The 18,120-nt window shown below is 54.8% G+C and overlaps 4 protein-coding genes and 2 non-coding genes across 6 annotated transcripts; 3 read left to right on the top strand and 3 right to left on the bottom strand.

Moving 5' to 3' along the window:
* Positions 1-1,465: 1,465 nt before the first annotated feature.
* NCLIV_066750 (uncharacterized protein) lies at positions 1,466-4,364 on the bottom strand (the record flags this gene model as incomplete). Its single annotated transcript, XM_003886226.1, has 4 exons — positions 1,466-2,208; positions 2,619-2,697; positions 3,353-3,825; positions 4,250-4,364. The coding sequence occupies 4 exons, from the start codon at positions 4,362-4,364 to the stop codon at positions 1,466-1,468; spliced, it is 1,410 nt and encodes a 469-aa protein (XP_003886275.1).
* Positions 4,365-6,563: 2,199 nt separating this feature from the next.
* NCLIV_066760 (Translationally-controlled tumor protein,related) lies at positions 6,564-8,480 on the bottom strand (the record flags this gene model as incomplete). Its single annotated transcript, XM_003886227.1, has 3 exons — positions 6,564-6,918; positions 7,453-7,519; positions 8,387-8,480. 3 exons carry the CDS (start codon positions 8,478-8,480, stop codon positions 6,564-6,566), a joined length of 516 nt encoding a protein of 171 aa, XP_003886276.1.
* A 1,134-nt stretch (positions 8,481-9,614) lies between these two features.
* On the top strand, positions 9,615-11,057 carry NCLIV_066770 (putative seryl-tRNA synthetase; the record flags this gene model as incomplete). The annotated part of the gene is made up of 1 exon (XM_003886228.1): positions 9,615-11,057. The coding sequence occupies one exon, from the start codon at positions 9,615-9,617 to the stop codon at positions 11,055-11,057; it is 1,443 nt and encodes a 480-aa protein (XP_003886277.1).
* Positions 11,058-12,535: 1,478 nt separating this feature from the next.
* Positions 12,536-12,608, top strand: NCLIV_t140013. Its single transcript has one exon. It is a non-coding gene; the product is annotated as a tRNA-Val (tRNA).
* Positions 12,609-14,854: 2,246 nt separating this feature from the next.
* NCLIV_066780 (conserved hypothetical protein) lies at positions 14,855-15,835 on the top strand (the record flags this gene model as incomplete). Its single annotated transcript, XM_003886229.1, has 1 exon — positions 14,855-15,835. One exon carries the CDS (start codon positions 14,855-14,857, stop codon positions 15,833-15,835), a length of 981 nt encoding a protein of 326 aa, XP_003886278.1.
* Positions 15,836-17,890: 2,055 nt separating this feature from the next.
* NCLIV_t140014 lies at positions 17,891-17,963 on the bottom strand. The gene has a single exon. It is a non-coding gene; the product is annotated as a tRNA-Thr (tRNA).
* Positions 17,964-18,120: the final 157 nt, after the last annotated feature.

The raw sequence follows: 18,120 nt of genomic DNA on the forward strand, positions 1-18,120 counted from the left end.
TGTGTAACTGGCGCAACGAGGGCCTTCCGCGCCGCTCCCCTCTACACTGAACGGCCTTCGTCTTTCCTGGTTTTCTCGTGACGTGAGAAGGGAAAATTGGGGGCAAAGCGTTGGCTCACAACGTTCGATGAAGTCCACCTGCCACGCATTAGGCGAGAAACGAGTGTGCAGCGTTGGGTTTCTTCTCCGTCGCTCCACTTCGTCAGGTGAAAAATGGAAAGAAAAGTTTAGGCAGGACGATTTCGGAAAATGTTGTCGTCCTGGCCTCGCGCCGTGTCTCCCTTGTTCCTTTCTCTAGCTGCGCACGAAACGGTGCGACACGGAGGGGGTGTTGCCTACGGAGAGAGCATACACGCTCTCTGTGTGTCGCGCTAAATTGAACTCCATCGTCGAAAAGCGTCTTCGCCTCTGTCGCTGAGAGGCAGGAAACCTGGGATAGCGACCCACGTTGAAAGAGCTACATTTTTAAAAGTATCGCGGTCTCTGCGCCGTGACGGACGAGGCATAGGCGTTCACCACACAGACGCCCTGGCCCGTTTCCGATCCGATCGCTTAATTGAATCACAGAAAAACGTGACCGCACTGGCTTACAAATCAAATCCTTTCACGCGCAACAGCGGTGGGACAGCATACACGTTCTTCAGTGCGTCGGTTCCCCCTGTTTTTACACTCTCGCGGCGAAAACGAACTTCAGAGGCCAAGAGGCAAACGCGTCAAAGCGTTTCCCCCACATAGATCAACACATGTGAACAAATCGTTGACCGCACATGTCTCGTGTCCTCCTGGCCCAGACAGGAGAAACCCCGAAGAATAAAGAGACAGATAGCGTCCCGCCCTGAGAAAAGTGTGGAAGCGTATTCCACAATGGAAGAGAGGAAACATGAAATCAGTTGCGTGCTTCATTCCCGCAGCTCTCATCGAAAGAAGCGGCCAGGCTAGAAGATGCACCCTAGGCTCTTTGAATAGAGGAAGCTCCGAGATGGATTGTCGCTTGCATCTCTGCAATTTCAGAGTGTGATCGTCTGCCTGTCGTTTTCGCGCATTTGCCATCTCTTCCTGCTTCTCGCTTTCCCACCGCGAACCATCCTCGCTACCGTGCCTGTTCCCTCCCCTTCGAGGGCAAACGCACAGCTGTCGTTCTCTTTCTGCGTTTTCCCAGTCTCTGTGCGTCGCGCGCGTTCTCCAAACACGCAGCGCTCCTCTTCTCACCCAACTGTAAGCCTCCTGCCGGGGCGTCGCGACTCAAGTGGACGGCGAGCGTCCGGTTGGTTCCTTAAAACTGCATTCCTTGCGATGCGTGTGGGTCTACCTGAAGCAAGCGAAAAGGCTGAAGGCCTCCATGCATCTGCACTTACTACACCGTGCCGGAAGAGCAAGACAGCCCACGTCTTCATCTGCCGTCCATCTGCTAGGCAGTGTGAGGCAGTGTGGCAGTTTTCGCCCCGACGTGTCGGTTGCGCTCCAGTCAAACCGTGTATTCTTTCCTGTATCCCTCGTTGCCTTCCTCGGCGCCTGGCCTCTTGCAGCGGTCGTTTTTCCGCTGGGTGACCAGTTTCCCCAGAGCCGACCACTGGGCGTGCACAACTTCCGTCGGCTCGATGCCCCCGTCGCACACGTATTCGGCTCCGCAGTTGTCGACGCAAATGCTCTTTCTTTCCTGGTCCAGGTTGGCGAAGGAGATACACCTCCAGATGGAGCCCTCGAAGCCGGTGTAGACGCCGTAGTCCTTGCGGGCGACGACGGGTTGTGTGCAGAAAGGAGCGAGGTTTTCAGAAGTGCAGAGATAGTTGAATTCTTCGGCGCATCGCGCGTTCAGAAGCCCCTGCAGAGACTGAAGCTTCGTCTCTGCCGTGCCCAGCACCCCGAGTTCTTCCTCCGTGGGCGTCTCCAACTGAGGATACACAGAGTGGATATCTTGAGGGGGACGAGGAGAGTCGCTGGCTTCCGATTGCGGTGGCGCGACACTCGCTGCGGCCACCTTCCTTTGCTCCTCCTTCTCCACCTCCCGGCGTTCCTTCGTCTCCTGTTCCGCCTCTTCTTCCAAGGCCTCCGCGACTTCGCCCTCGCTCACGCATTTCGCGGGATTCTTTGGCGTCGATATGCAAACCAAAGCGGCCTCGCACGGTGGATCCCCACTGGCGATCAAAGACCGTGCCTCCGGGATTGAAGCGTAGTCGTCGTTCTCGGTCAGGTTCCTGCGGTCCGGGCCTTCACAGGAAACAAGAGGCAAAAACGACGCATACGCAGAGACGCATGCAAACGGGGGCGTGTACCTGTCCCGAAGTGTCTACGCACAGGCTTACAGGCTTAACAAAATACGCAGCTGGGTGTCTATGACGCAAGTCGCAGTTAGTGCAACACAACCCGCCTATCATGCGGCGACACTCATATACTCATCCGCATTACCAAAGTATGCATATTCGCTATTTTTACCGGGGCGTATGTGGGCACATCTCGAAAACGCGTCGTCTTCCCAGATGCGCAAAACGAATACGCACGCATTGATGAATCGCGTTTCGCTCGAACAAACCGACGAGCTTGCTTTGACACGTTTCTCAGTTGCTGCTCACAGTGGCTGCATAGGCACGCGACACCGATCGAGTGGAGGCTGTACTTACCCTCTCGCCCTCCAGGACAGTGACGCAGGCGGCTGCAGTTGTCGACGCATTGACTCTGCAAATGATACTCGAGTTTTGCCTAAACAGGAAACGAATCCAAACGCTGGATCCGCGGGCATTAGTCGCGCGGTTCCGTTCCAAGGCCACAAAAAATCCCTCCTTCCCGACGCAGACTGAAAACGCCTGTTTCTCCTCAGGGCTTTTCTTCCACCTCACAAATATGTGGACGGTCGCGAAAGAAACAGAGACTTGGACGAGCATGACTGTTGAGGGTTTACCCAGTCGAAGCCGTAGACACGGGAAGCTAAAGCCCGAGGAGCCGAGAGGCAATCGGAGGGTGTCAAGCGGGACACCAGGAGTCAGGACAAGATTTGGGCGATCTTGCTCTTCAAGGGTTACCTATTTCGTAGCTGACCTAGGCGTTCTACAAGCGCTGTTTCCCTGTTCTATCTCTTTGTTTCCTGTTTTCTCTGTTTCTGCGTTTTCCTGCATCGCCGCCCACTGCCGCGCCGTGATCACCCCCGCTCCTCCCCTTGTCGGGGTGAAGCTGCAGGCGAAACAGTCTAAGTACAAACAAATGTGGAAAATCTTTCTTGCACACATGCGCTTACACACACGCGAGTACGCCTGTATCTGCCAAAGACTGTGTGTTTCTCCGTCGGTCTCTCTCCCTTTTCCTTTTGACGTTCTTCCATGTCACTTCCTTCGTGCCTCTTCCGTTCTGACAGTCTTACCACGTCAAAGCATCGCCACTCTTGGTCTTCCGCGCTGCTTGTCAGGACGCCCCGGCGGGCAACCCATCCCTCTCGAAGGTTGTTGCAGTATTCGTTCAGAGTCTTTTGCTGAGGACTGCAGAATTCAGGGACACGGTTTACCAACTCAGTTTCCAAATCCTTCATGGTTGTGTGGACGGACGTCGACGGGTTTATGCTTCCTTTGCAATGGAATAAGGTGCCGCAGTTGTCTGTGCACTGCACGTTACTGGAATCCGTCCCGAGGAAACGGTCGTCGTAGCATCGCCACTGGTCGTCTGTTTGCGTTTCGCTTCCTCGGCCTTTCCGCGCCACAGCTGTTTCATAGTTGCAAAACGCGTCTTTCCCTTCTTCGCAGAGCGCCTTGAATCTCTTCACGCATGTTTCATCCAGGAGACGCTGGAGAGGCGCAGAGGTTAGCGGAGTGGGTTTCTGTGCAGGCGACTCGGCGTCCTCTGAACACAAAGCAGACGGAAAGTCGTGCGCAGCCGAAGAAGAATCCTGCCCCGGCTTCAAAAGCCGCTCAAAAACAAAACTCACCCGCTGCAAGGTGTCTCAGAGAAATCATAACCCGGCGGACTACTCTCCGTCTACACCGCCCTGCAGGGGCTGGAACGCCGACACGCGGCTCCACTGACGCAGTAGCCACACATCGATACCCATGCAGAGCTAGGGTCGGAAAAGAAGGAAGGCGAGCCTTAACCAGCGTCGGGTACTCGCAGGACTCGGAAGGAATCGAGCCAGCCTCACTCGAGAGTTGGTGGGCGCAGAGCCGTTAGAAGAGTTTCTCCGCAACCCCTAGTTCCCGAAACGCAGAGAAGAGGAAGCGGACCTGGGTGCGCGTCGAAGAAAGGAAAAAGGATTTTTGCGAGTGCTTACCTTCCTCCACAATTCGGGTCCGGGCGTTCACTGTCTGCATGTCGTCGTTACCCAGGACGACGGCAACGGCTACGCACGCGACCGCGGAGGCGAGAGGTTGGCGGCACAGCTTCATTTCGACGAAAAAAGGAGTGTGTCTTGGAGAGAATAGCGCAACTGCGGAAGGCGCTGAAGAAGGCGAAAACGAAGTTTTTACCCGGAGGAAGTGTGCCGGTTAATCGGGGCGCGTCTTCAAGGTATGTCCCCGAGAAGGCAAAACCCCGTTGGGTTAGAGAGGCGGTCGGCGTGCGTCGTCCAGGACCGGCCGGTTAGAGGCGCTCGACAGCTCGTCGCGGGCGCCAGCAGAGACCGAGAAGCCGGAAAAGAACGCCTGGAAATGCGGAAGGAAATGAGCGCATAGGTGGAGTAAAGAAGAAGACGTTACTTGGGACAAGAGAACTGCTCGAAGCCGGTGAAACGGCGCCCATGCGAAGAGACACGTCTGCCGTCGCCCCAGGCGAGGCGCGCGGACCCCGCCAGCCCAGCGCGCCGCTCGACAGAGCTGTGGTCAGTTCGCTCAGAGGCCAGCAAGCGACTTGGTGAGGTAAAAAGAGTTGGATTTCCAAGCACAAAGCAGAAACGAGTGCGTCCGTAGTTTGTGGAGGGACGGACTCGACGGCGGGTTCGCTCTTTAGAGGCCGTTTTCCAGGTCCGGCGGTCGAGAGGAAGGAGAAGTCTCTCTCCCTCCGATTTCCGGATGTGTGTGCCCCCAGGGGTACCCCGTCAGCTTCTCGACCGCTGGGTAGTCTCCAGCGTTTCGAAATCGAAACGCGCGGGACGACTTCCGAACCCACAACAGAGACTGGCATAAGGACGTTACCTTCTCTTCCGTACAAAGCCGGTATTAAGAACATATAGAGGTCATAGCTAGGCCAGGTACTGTCAGAATCAGTATACAGTGTCGCTGTGCAAACGGTCCGCACACCGAGCTCGTTCCCAATGGTTGGCGACACAACCTCTGGGCCACAAGAGTGCGCAGAAGCAAACATGGTACGGTCTTTGTTCTTTCTGAAAGGTTACAATGTCTGAATAGATCGTAGAGTTTCCACGCGACTGTGGCGTGAGCTCGAAGGAAAAGAAGCCGTGTGCACGAAGACACCTCAGGGAACGGGTCGGTTATTCCCGAAACCAGAGGGTAGCTGTCCATGCCCAAAGCAAGAGGAAAGCAACGAAAGGCCTTGTATTCCAGCAACTTTTTGGCATGCGGAACGGTCGAATTCGATCGCAAAGGGCAGCGCAGACTGCCTTTCAAGAATCTCATCGTCCCAGTGTCAGTCGGTAGCTCTCGAACTGACCCACCCGAGAGCCCGGGTTCTTTTTGCTGCTACCTCGGCCAGTGCCGAAGCGGCGCGTGAGTTTAGGACGCGAACTTTCTGATCTGCGTCATTTGGCGTGCGATGTCCTCTGACTGTCGACGCGGTCTCAGCTCGCAAATGTCGGTAGCGATAAGAAGCGACATCGAGGCAAGCTTGGCCTGGATCGGTAGGCGCGGAAAGCGGTACGAACCGGTGTGCTGCACGAAAATCACCCTATTGTCTAACCGGCAAACACTGTTCCATGCCACGTCCGGGCATCCTACGAACGCCCCACGCGCGGTCACACCGAAACGAAACTGTGCTGTTTGCTGCAAAGGCTCGATCGCAGAATTCTCTGGTGTGTCGAGTTCCGTTCAGGTGTACGCTCCACGTGTGTACCCCCTAAACGCTGGGTTCGTTGTGCTTTCAACCGTCCACCGCACTTGCGGGGCTGGTAAAAGGAAACAATGTGACTTCATCCGGGGTAAAGTCTGTTCACAACGGAAAGGAGAAGCGGCGCGGCAGGCCTTTGTCTCGAGAGTTCCCTTCCTCAAAACTACAAACGTAGGGTACCTTTCTCAAGTCTGCCTTCGCCGTTTTCCTTCGCCCGTCAACACCCGGTTCGCAGCGCCAACAAACGACCGTACTATTTATCCCACGACTGGGACAAGTCCGACATAACACCCGGTCTCTCCGTCTTCCCAGTGTTCGATTCCACCACCCGTTGTCCTTGAAATTTGCACGGCCAGTGCACCGCCCAGCGGCGTCCGGGATCGTGTGTAGGACACAAAGCGAAGACAAACCACAGATTTCTCGCCAGATCGCTCCCTCTCTTCTCCGATCTTTGCTTCCACCTCTGGTGTCCTGCTCCGGGCACCTCCACCGCTGTGTACCGAACCTTGAGACACCTCCAAAGCACACACGCGGAGTCTCCGCTATTTACTGTCGTTCAGTGTGTCAATGCTCCAAAAGCTGATTCTTTAATATTTCTCCTCCTTCAAACCGTCGCGGATGTAGATGAGGCGCGGCGCCTCCTCGCCGTCCTTGTAGTAGGCGAACACGACACCAGCCTCGCAGTCTGCGCTCTCGCCAAGGAAGAACTGGAAGTCGTCGAACTGACCGAGGATCTTCTTGACAAGAGCCTGGCCACCGCTCATGAACTTGTCAACGCGGTCGGGCTGGGTCTTCTCCAAGTGCGTCTTCACGCGCTGCATGTAACCCTTGATGTAGGTTCCGAACTCCTTCTTCGAGAACGGAGTCTCCTGGAGACGGAACGCGTCGACAACGTCGATAACTGTCTCTGTTGCGCTGTCAACGCCGCCGCCGTCTTCCTCGCTGAACGAAAGCACCACAACGCACGCGCTTCTTTCTCAGGGAAGAAAAAGAGTGGCGACAAGGCACCAGAGACGAGCGAAAAGACGACGAGGCGCTGCGAAGCCACACAAATAGTCCTGTTCTTAAACCTGTGTTTAAGACTCCGGACAAAGAGGGGCGGAAACACCGGGGAGCGGATCTTCCGCCGGAGCAAACCGACGGGAGAGAAGGGATGCGAGAGGGGGAAAACCACATAGAGCAGTGGAGTTTGTCTCTCTCTCTCTCCGGCAGAGGCGAAGAGCCCGAAAAACTGCTCCTTCAGGAGATGTCGCCAAGTAGGCAAAGAGAGAAGGACTGTCAAACCACACCTAGATTCTTCGTGATGGACCCTGTCTTGCATCGACGTGGAAAGCGAGCGAACGGCCTTGCGTCTGAGTGATTGCTGTCGTCGTTTTACGGCGAAAACTCTGTCAACACACGATCGCTCTCTCGGATAAATGTAGACAAAAGGAAAGCAGACACCTCTCGTCCAGATCTCCAGGAAGCGCTGCGCACCTGTTGTCTGCAATGCCGTAGTCCTCGGCGCCCTTGACGACGCGCTTGGTCGCGACCTCGAAGGCCACTGAAACAACACACAGAGAGACGCCCACTTTGTGTCTTTCTTCGGAGCAGACCTCAGAGTTTTTCTACACGTTCGCACCTGGCTTCTGCTGTCTCTGCGCGTTAACGCACAGGGATACACAAGAGACTCGAGTCCGTTGTCGGCCGCAAACGCACGAGACGGCTCTTTGCACACAGCCGAGACACCCGCGAGCAAAGGCAAGTGACCAGCTTTCGTTTCTTCTCCCAAGACGCCGGAGAATCGCCCGGCGCCGTCTGTATGTGTGCGGAATCCCTTGCAGCGCCTCGAAAAGGCATCGACGTCGGTACGCCAGAGTCCACGGATAGGTTTACCGCCTGCGCACGCGCGAGTCGGTCTAAAGCTGTCAAGACAGTCCACGGGGGTCAGCTTAACTGGGGGCGGAAACGGACTACAGATTTACATGCATAGAGAACGCGTCGGGTGAGGGACTGTGCGGGGAGAAGAGAGGGTGAGAGCGCGACAACGGGTGGTTTGCGAAGGCATCGTCCCCGAGACGCCTCGGAGACACCAGGAACCCGTTTTTCCGTGTTCGCCTAGATTGCTCACAGCGCAACCCGGCAGCTGAAGTCGCCTTTGAGCGCGCCGGCCTCTGAACGCGTTCTTCCTACAGTGTTGTGAATGCAGACGCGCAATACGCAAGACCAGGCTGTTTGTCGCACTCCCCCACCCGCAAAGAGAGTGTGACATGCAGGCCGTCCACAGGGAGAAGAGCCTCCGGTTTCGCCTACGAGAGCGAGAAAACGCAGAAACGGTCGAGGCGATTCCCAGGCGCGCCTTTCCCCCGTTGGTTCGGGCACGAAGTCGTTTTTCGTTTTCACGCGTCGTCCCGGCGGGCTGTAATCTCACCTTCCGACAGATCGGCGTCTTCCATAGGGGCCAACTGGGCATAGGAGTCCGAGCAGAGCTCGTCACCAGTGAAAACGTCCTTGAACACCTTCATTTTGGCAGTAGGGAAGAAAGAATGCGAAAAAGGGAAACAAGGAGGGAAGCAAGGGGGAAAAGAGTAGGAAAAGACGACAACCGAAAGCGGGCAAACGGCGCACAACCCCCCTTTTCCTCGCGCGCTGATCCGAGAGAGACTTGGGCATCCAAGGCCTCCGTTCTCTCCACGCGCAGATCGAAGTAGTGCGGGGGGGGGGGTGGGGTTCTCCCTGACCGATTTGGACGGGTTAACCCCCGGAGGAGTCGTCCCCACTGCCTGGACCACAAGAGAGGAAAAGGCGGTTGGACGCGGTCTCTCCCGGATTCCCGGCCTCGAGTGCTGGGATCTCTTGTTCCCGCTACCACGCGTTTAGCTTTCTTCCATGTTTTTAGCTTGTCAGAGACGTCGTTTCGCGCGTTCGCGCTTGGTTCTGGGCGCGCGAAAAAGCCGCGTATCGAAACGGTGGGGAGGGCTCTTTCGGGGGGAAAGTGCAGGAGACGAGACAAAGAACACACTGGTGGAGTGTCTTCAGGTCTCTGGGAGGTCGGCGCGCGGCAAATAAACGGAAAAGCACACAACAAGGCCAGCGCCCTATAGAGGCACAGACTCACAGAGCCGAGAAGTTCCGTTGCGCGGGGGGAAAGTTTTTACATGGAACAAGATACTTTTCATTGAGAGGGACTGAAACGAGCGCGAGAATTGAGAGTCGATTCCAGCGAACAACAGAGTTCAATAGCTACAAGGCAGTGGCGTTTTCGCACGAGTACGGTTTTGTTTCCTCACCGAGACTCCTCCGCGCGGTGTTCACCTTCCCCGGCAAAACGGTGAGAGCGCGTGAGCGCGCCGAACTCAGATACATATCCCCCAGAAATTGGCGATGCATGTATCTTGTCTGCTGCACATTCCTCCGTTCCGAGAGTCTCCCCTCCATCTCCATATTTCCTGTAACTCTGTCCGCGAGGCAAACTGTTGTCGAAAAGCCTGTTTTCCCCCTTGTTTCCTTCTCTCTGTTTCCAAAGTTTCTCTCTTCTAGCGCTGGCGCCCCGCTCTGGTTTCTTCCGTCTCCTCTTGGTTCGTTCCCCCCCTCCTCGCGTCTCTCGGTCTGTGTCTTTGTGTCAGTCCCCTCTTACCTGTTTCTCGATTTTCGACACCATGACGATCGACGTGAATCTCTTGCGCGCGGAGAAAGGCGGAGACCCCGGGTTGGTGCGCGACAGCGAAGTCCGCCGAGGCCGCTCTGGAGAAGTCGTCGACCAGGCGGTCGAGGTTGACAGGAAGTGGCGAGAGAATTTGTTTCAGTTGGAGCAGTTGAAGAAAGAACTGAACGCAGTCAACAAGGAGATCGGTCAGCGGAAAAAGAAGGACGCGAAAGATCCGTGTCAAGACTTGCTGACGCAGGCCGCCGAGCTGAAGCAGCGCCTGCCGACGATCGAAGCGGCTGCGACGCAGGCCGAGGAAAAGCGCGAGAGTTTGCTCCACAAAATCGGGAACATTGTCCACAAATCGGTCCCGGTGTCGAACGACGAAGCGAACAACCAGGTTGTGCGGACCTGGGGCACGTTCGACCGGAGCATCAAGATTGACGGCACTCCAGGCCGGATGCACCATCACCAGATTCTCGCACGTCTGGGTGGTGTGGACTTCAAAAAGGGAGTCGAGGCAGCCGGGCACAGAGGGTACTTCCTCAAAGGCGCGGGCATGTTGTTGAACGTCGCTCTTGCTCAGTACGGTCTCGCTTTCCTTCTGCGAAAAGGCTACACTCCAGTTCAGCCGCCGTTCTTCATGCGGAAGGAAGTCATGGCGCGCGCGGCGGAACTGAAGGATTTCGAGGAAACCCTCTACCGCATCCCGCACGCCCAAGCGGCGGCGGGCGCTCCGGCGGACAAGGCTGGAGCCGAGAAGAAGAACGAAAAGGACGCTGACCGGGACGACTTGTTCCTCATCGCCACTTCCGAGCAGCCGCTCTGCAGCCTGCACATGGGCGAGACGCTCGAGGAGAAGGAACTCCCCATCCGCTACGCGGGGTACAGCTCGTGTTTCCGCAAGGAGGCGGGCTCTCACGGCAAGGACTGCTGGGGAATTTTCCGCATTCACCAGTTCGAGAAAGTCGAGCAGTTCTGCATCACGACGCCGGAGGAATCCTGGAAAATGCACGAAGACATGATCGGCGCTGCCGAGGAGTTCTACCAGTCTCTCGAACTTCCATACAGGGTCGTCTCGATCGTCTCCGGCGCCCTCAACGACGCAGCCGCGAAAAAGTACGACTTGGAGGCCTGGTTCCCCGGCTACGAAGACTACAGAGAACTTGTTTCCTGCTCGAACTGCACGGACTACCAGTCGCGAGCGCTGGACATCCGCCTCGCCCACAAAGCCAGCACGGCGAAGGGTGCGGACAAGAACGAAAAGGGACATGTCCACATGCTCAACGGTACGCTCGTCGCCACGCAAAGGTGTCTGTGCTGCATCCTGGAAAACTACCAAACGCCTCTCGGAGTCAAAGTGCCGCGCGTCCTCGTTCCGTACATGGGCGGCGCCGAGTTCCTCCCCTTCGTTGAGGGCGCTGGCGAGGAGTCTGTCAAGAAGGAGAGCGCGTAAACGTTTCCGCGGGCAGTATCGGCTCGGAAAACGGAGAGTCGAAGACTGGGCGCGGCGCTGGGTTGGGAAGAGACCGGGGTAGCCGGAGAGAGTGAATTGCCGCGCGTTGCTCTTGCTCCTCCGTGGCAGCTGCTCAAGATATTCCCCTGTCTTTCTCGTTTGAGGCGTCGAGAGGAGCCTCCCGCTTTTCAGTCCGCACGTATTTTTGACGCGCGGTCACAGAAACAACACCTAGCGTAGGAAAGGGAAGGGAGCGCGACAGAGAGAGGACGGGGTGAAGAGGGAAGGAGAAAGGAAGGGAAAAGAAGCAGAGACAGGACGCGAGCGAGGTGCGCCGGACGAGAAAAGGAAGGTTGGGCTATGCAGCCTCAGAAAAGAGTGCGCCTGTAGAAGAGCCAGAATGTGGGAACGTTACGCCACACAAGAATGGTGAACGGGACGGATAATCCAGATGCGAGGTGCTGTAGATTGTGACGCGTAGCCGCACTCGGTTGGCAGCAAGCGTGGACACGTTAGTAAGGGAAGCCCTGAGGATCGACACTCGCTGTAGTAGACAGCAGACAAGGTAAATTTGTAGAGAGGGATCCATTCTTCGTACCCTGCTAGAGAGGTGCGAAACTTGACGCTCCACTCTGTACCGGAGGTACGTGTCATCCAGCATAGACTGCGGGGGACTAGGGCAGAGTATATATTTGAACAGTCTAGTCCTGCCATGTACTCGATGAGTTCAAGAGGAGCTGTTTTTTGCCCGTTGTTCCTGTTCGGCGAACGGAAGTTGAGTCCCGTTTCTCTCTAGTCTTCTGGAACACCAGGTTTTTGTTCTTAACTCTTCTGGTGCAGTTTGCGAGGCCTTTGTAATGTCTCGCGCTCACAACCCTGCATCAGGCCGGGAGAAAAAGCCGTCTGTATACTGTGGTAACTACCTGCCATCCTTCCCTAGCGGACACAGCGTAGGTGTTCGGCCATCGACATCCAGCATGTCTGGTCTCCGCTCGCGACTTTGTATTTTGAGGCAAGCAGGCGAAACGCACCAAAGCCACTTTTGACTGGATCAGACGTGGACAGGCTGCTTTCTCGGGTGGGAAGACGACGCGCAGTTCGCCTACCAGATATCCAGTACCATCGCGTTTCACAAAGAAAACGGCGCCTCTCTTCAAACTAGGCGGTTGCTCAGGGTTCGCAGTGGAGAGGACTCTGGTGGCTGCATCACGGGATACCGGCGGCGCTTGGACCAGAAAATATCGAGACAGTCATTGGTAGTTTCCTGGCTTCCTTGTCAGCGTAGCGGGTCGCGCGGCGCAACGGTTCGTCACTCCCCGAGTAGTTTCAGCGTCGCGAACCCAACGGCGACAGTCCGCGTAGCGGCGGTCGATCCAATATTCGACGTGTCAAGAGGAAAGGAAACGGCTAGCCAGCAGCGAATACGGTCGAACCTAGAGGAGACGCAAGCTCCATCTCTGTTCTGAGTGGACGTTTGCGCGGGCATGGTCTAGTGGCTATGACGTCTGCCTAACACGCAGAAGATCCCGAGTTCGATCCTCGGTGCCCGTATGTTCTTGTCGATTTCGTTTGATCTCTCTTAGTGGTTCGTTGACACTGGCGTAACCTCATTTTTTCTTTCGCGTCCCGCTGCCTCTTCACCGCTCCTGCATATCATGTGTCCCTTCCTCTCGAAAGGACATTCGGTGGTCCGGCGCTGTGCCACGCGAAGCCCACCTGGCAACTGACAACTGAAGACTGTACGGGTAAGCAGACTATGGACGGCAACAGTCGAGTCCATGTGAATCAGTAACAGAGATAACTTCCAACCGGTTAAAAGAAGGCGTCCACGAGTCGTCGGCGAAATCCTGTCCAGTGACGTTGCAGTAGCCTACGGTAGGAACTTAGCCACTGTTGCCATACTGCAAAAAAACATAGTGAACGGAGAACGAACGAAGAAGCCTCCCGACCCAAGAAGACCCAGTTTCGCAACCAGGCTGCACAATCCTGTTCCCAGCAATGATGCCTCTTCCTTCGATCCTGAAGTTGCGGATCTGTGCAGCGGTCCAGGCAGCGCTCGTGTCGGCCGTCGAAAGAATTCGTTGCCTCCACCAGAACAAAGATCCTCCAACAGGTCGTGAAGGGTACGTTGCATCTGCCTGCAAGATTGCTCCAAGAAGAAGGGGGATGGAGTCCTAGGGCGGCGTCAGCGAGAACACCGTCTCAGACGTTCGCCCGGCACCCAGTGCCTCGTCCCCTCCTGATTCGAATCTCCAACAGATACCCGTCTCGTCGTTCTAAGTTCCCATACACAGGCGGAGGCGAAAAGTGTTTTTCGAACCCCGTTATCCTGAATGGAGGTCGGGGGGGAGGGGGGTTATGGTTCCGTTCATTGTTGATGGTGACATCTGATGGAGCTAGCCAGAACGGGTCAGCAGGAGTGCGAAACGCGAGACTGTTGACCTGCTTAGAGCCAAGCACAAGAGGTTTCTCTTTCTTACAAACGCTCCGTTTTCAAAACAGAAGATAGAGTCCACCCAAGTAGCACGTGGACGCCGTATCCCTCGCGGTCGGTGTTGTCACGTGTGTACTAACAGCGCGCGGTTTCGCCATGAGGCTAAGGGCTCATAAACCATCTCACGTTCGCGTACAAAAACCGAAATGTTGTATAACACTCTCAACGAACAATCCGGTAGCTGAAACCGAATCTGAATGAGGTCATGTAGTCGTCTTATTTGTATCGTCTTGTTTGTATGCACACGTAAACTGGTATCGAGTAAACAAGCAACGTAGCCGTATTTGCAGCTGCCTACAGAATGCCCTTTATATATCGTCTGTAATGAGAGAGGTAGGTCAACATTGACAACTCGATATAAAGAAAATGTTTTGATTCTTTTGCAAGGAACGCTACGTGTTGCCAAGTCCATCGCTCCCCCTCCTCCGTGTTGGCCTCGCATGCAGTCTAAAATATCATCTCGCTGAAGTCGGGTGCCCTGCCAGCTTACTGCACGGTGTGTATTACAAGTTCCATGATTTGTTTTGCTTTTGTCAAATCGACACGGCTTTTTCGATCAGTCTGAAATTCCAGTTATTTGCTCTTGCATGACCCGAGCCGGTTTCCGTCACTCATTCCCGCCTCCTTTTCTGCCGTCGTGTCTGTTCGTGTGGTTCGCGCGATTGCCTTTTCAAGATGGCCCCGGTCAGGTAGATTTTTTCCAGCAGCTTTTGGCGTCATTTCGCACATGGGCTCGTCCATGCCGATGTCGTTTTCTGTCTCTCCGCTTCTGTCCACGGCAGGATATTCTCTCTGTCGGCGAAATTGGATTTACGCCGGCGCTTGCTCACAGAATCTGCAACTGCAGAGTTCCTGCTTGAAGACTAGAGAAAGACTAAACAGTATCACGACGCTCGTTTCAGAGTTCTTTGTCCCTATATCCTATTTGCCGGGGAGGGTCAAAAGTCCGTGGCCCGGTCACCTCAACGACAATGGATAGCTGTCTGTACACCTGGAGTTTGGATCGGTCGCACAAAAGAGGCTCTCGGCACTCCCGCGCTGTGATTCAAAACGCGGTTTTCCGGATCAGAACCCGACAGTTCCCGTTTGGAGTTTCCGTCTTGGCGACACTGTTTCCGAAACCCGGCGAGTGGGTCTACTGACGTGAGTTCGGAATCCTCGTTTCTGGCTTCCGTCCAGCGTCTCGCCATATCAACAAACTCCCGTTGCTGGAGGGGTTGCGCTACCCCGTCAAGGTTGGTTTCCTCGGTCCGTCCTGTGTTTCGCGTTGTTTTCCTCTGTCGCTTCACCAGGCCTCCCGAGAATGGCCTCCCGGCCTGACGGCACATCGATGCCTCCCCGTCTTCCTGGCGGACAGCCGTCGTCTCGCCGCAATCCTTTGTCGTCTCCCGCGGAATCAAATTTCTCCGCCGTTGATTTTGCCTCTCCCTCGTCTGACAGCTCGTTTCCTTCCTCTGTTCCCTCACTCGAGAACTCCACACCTCCGCGGCTTTCCCTGTCGGCTCCGCGTCCCGCACATCCGTCCGCGCACGCGTCCTCCGGTCTTGGTGTGTCGACGCGGGCCACGTTCCGGCAGCTTCTCGCGCAAGTGGAGCAGCAGCTGGCCTCGCTGACAGAGTTGAGTTGCAGCGTACGCGCACGCGGGTTCGGGTCCTCTGCCCTGTCGCTGGACGAGGCGAGGGAAACCTTCGAGACGCTTCGCAGCGACGCGTCTTCTGCCCTAGCGCGTGCCAACCGTCTCCTTCACGAGCTCCGAGTCGCTTCTTCTGCGTCTTCCTCTTCGGCCTCCTCTGTCTGTTCTGCCGCCCAACTCCGGCACTTCTCCGACCTTCTCCTCTCTCTCAAAACCGAGTGTGTCTCGACGTGCGAGGCGATTTCGCTCGCACTCGACCGCGCCGCGCTTCTGCAGGCAGCCCCAGAGAGGAGCGAAGCGCCAGAGGAGCGAACCGAGAAGGACGAAGAAGCGTCTGCGGCTGTGTTCTACGCGAGAGAGGCAGGGAGTTTGAGAGAGAGCAACCGCATGCTGTCGTCGATCCTGCACGCGGGCTCGAATGCCCTCTATGCGCTGAGGAAGCAAAAAGCGGTCGTGGGAAAAATGAAGGATAAAGTGAGTGAAATGAGCACGGGAGATGTGGGTGCGATCTCCGGCATCCTCGGAAAGATCGAATGGCAGGGGAAAAAGCAAAAAATCATCCTCGCACTCGTTATTGCCGTCTGCGTGTGTCTCTCTCTCGTCTGGGTCATGAGGGGACACGCCTCGGCTGTGGAACCAGGTCCAGGGTGACAGTGAGAGAGTCGACGACGTGTGAAAGTAAAGGGGAACTGTCTTTTTGGGTGTAGCCATAGAAAAGGTGACTGGGTCGAGACGAGCAGCAGCCGCTCCGTAGTCGGTGTGTCGGGTGCGTGGCGCTGCAACACGGGTGCGCCTCTCGTGTGAAGAACTTGTCTGTTTTTTCTGGCAAACACGTGTGTCGTCCACCGTCCAAGCCCTCATAGGGGGTCTGATTCGTAAACTCGAGAAAAACGGGATGTCTTCGCTCCTGCTTCGGCCGTCTCACGCATAGAAAGCCGTTTTTCTTCCAAAATGGCACAGCTGTGCCGCAACGCCCTTCGCCCAAAACACAGACGACAGAGCTTGTTGTGTATGTCGTGGCTGGAGTCATATTCTGTTTCCTTGATGTTGGACTACTGGCTTGGATCGTGAATGTCTTGCCGGATCCAAGTTTCAGTGTCTTAGAGCAACTTGGCGAGCATATTACTAGATTTATATAAACAGGGACATCACGATTTGGGTCGGTTGGGAAAGAACATCAAACCTAAGACTCACTAACTGCGGCACATAATACCGGGATTCTGCTCATCGCATGTTGTTGGCTTAAACGGGTTCCACGAGGCAACAAGAGAGGAAGTTCTCCTGCGCATAACTTACGCAGAAAACCATCAAAAGTAAACTTCCCCGAGAGATGTTGAGCTATAGAGAAGGAACGAGAGAGCTCCAGCGGTATGAGGCTCGCGGCAGCCGCAGGGCGAGAGAGATGCAAGGGTAGATGGAAGACCACACACAGAGAGAAACGCTCTGCAAGGAAGAAGATGCCTCGGAAACAGTTATATGTCTTCTTCCCTGTACTCCCAAATCAAGCCTAGTGTCTCTGCACTCAGGAATGACCCTATTCGCCACGTTAGGTGGAGAAAGAAGTAGTTTGCAACGGGGTTTCTCTTTCGTTACATCCGAAGTGCCCACTTTTAAAGATAGAGGACAGCAACAGTCTAGCTTGCTCTGTCATGTTGAACTTGAGAGAATCCCGCTCACAGGAAGTCCTCAGCTACGGAAAGCATGTGAAAGGTGTGAAGGAGCAGGCAAAACATGTCCTCGGTTATTTGCAGCGCATCAATGTAAACACGAATAGATCGTCATATATATATATATATATATATATAGGGAGAAACAGAGAGATTTAAGTAACGATTGAAGTGGTACGGTGTGGATACTTTAATACGCGTAAATGACATAAATATGGTTGGTAAGACACATCACATGCACACATCATACATAAACCATACACACATACACGATGAAACATGCATCTACATATATATATATATATATATATATATATACATATACATACATAAATATATGAACAACGCGTTGAGAGGCTTCCGAGAGACACCAACAGAAAAAAAAACAGAAACGCCCGCTGGTCAGCGAGAGAAAGAACAAACATACAGCAGTTAAAGATAGGAAAAACTTTTCCCGCAAAAAACGCGTTTTTCTGTTCCCGCGTAGGCACATCTTTCTGAGGCTGAACCGCTGGTTGCCCCAGATTGCGCCCCTAGGTCCTCGTCAGACAGTCTAAACATCGATTCAAAATACACGCTTGCATACCTATGCCTTTCTGTAGCTGCCTTCATCCACCATTGGATGAAAATATACACCTTCGGTTCCACGTGCGCCGACTTCAGTGTGTTAGTCTACAGGTTGCGCAGCCTGTGTGCAGTGAGGACGTCGAACGCGATGACTCTGTGTGTTGGATTTTAGTTGATCCTCGAAAAAAAATCATAGAAAGGACGGAGACGAAGACTCTTGGGCTTAGCAAGCATCTCTGTGGATGCTGTGTCGTAAAACGGTGGACTCGGAACCCACTCCCCTCGCGGTTTGTTTCTTTATCGCAAACTTCCGTTCGAGAAGAAGCACCCACTAAGTGTCGATAGACAGCAAGTCAGCAGTGCGTAGACAAGGGATTCTCCGGCGCTGAAAATCAGGCGTCTTCACGCGAGAAACTAGAGAAGACAAGAGGGCAAATTGGCAAATCCAGAAGCAAAACAAAGCAAACAGGAGAGCCGCCTGTGGGATTCGAACCCACGACCTTTTGATTACGAATCAAATGCACTACCAACTATGCTAAGGCGGCGACACCTTAGGAAACTCTGCATCCTGCAAAGGCATTTTCGTTCTTGCCGAGAATCCGAATCTCCCATAGAGAACTCAATAACCTACGGAATTGTGTCCTATAAAGGGGAGTAGCCCTTGCCCAAAAAGGGATTTTGTGCTTTTGAAGGAAAGGCACC

Source organism: Neospora caninum, chromosome XII (assembly GCF_000208865.1).
Source record: "Neospora caninum Liverpool complete genome, chromosome XII".
Classification (NCBI taxonomy): Eukaryota; Apicomplexa; class Conoidasida; order Eucoccidiorida; family Sarcocystidae; genus Neospora; species Neospora caninum.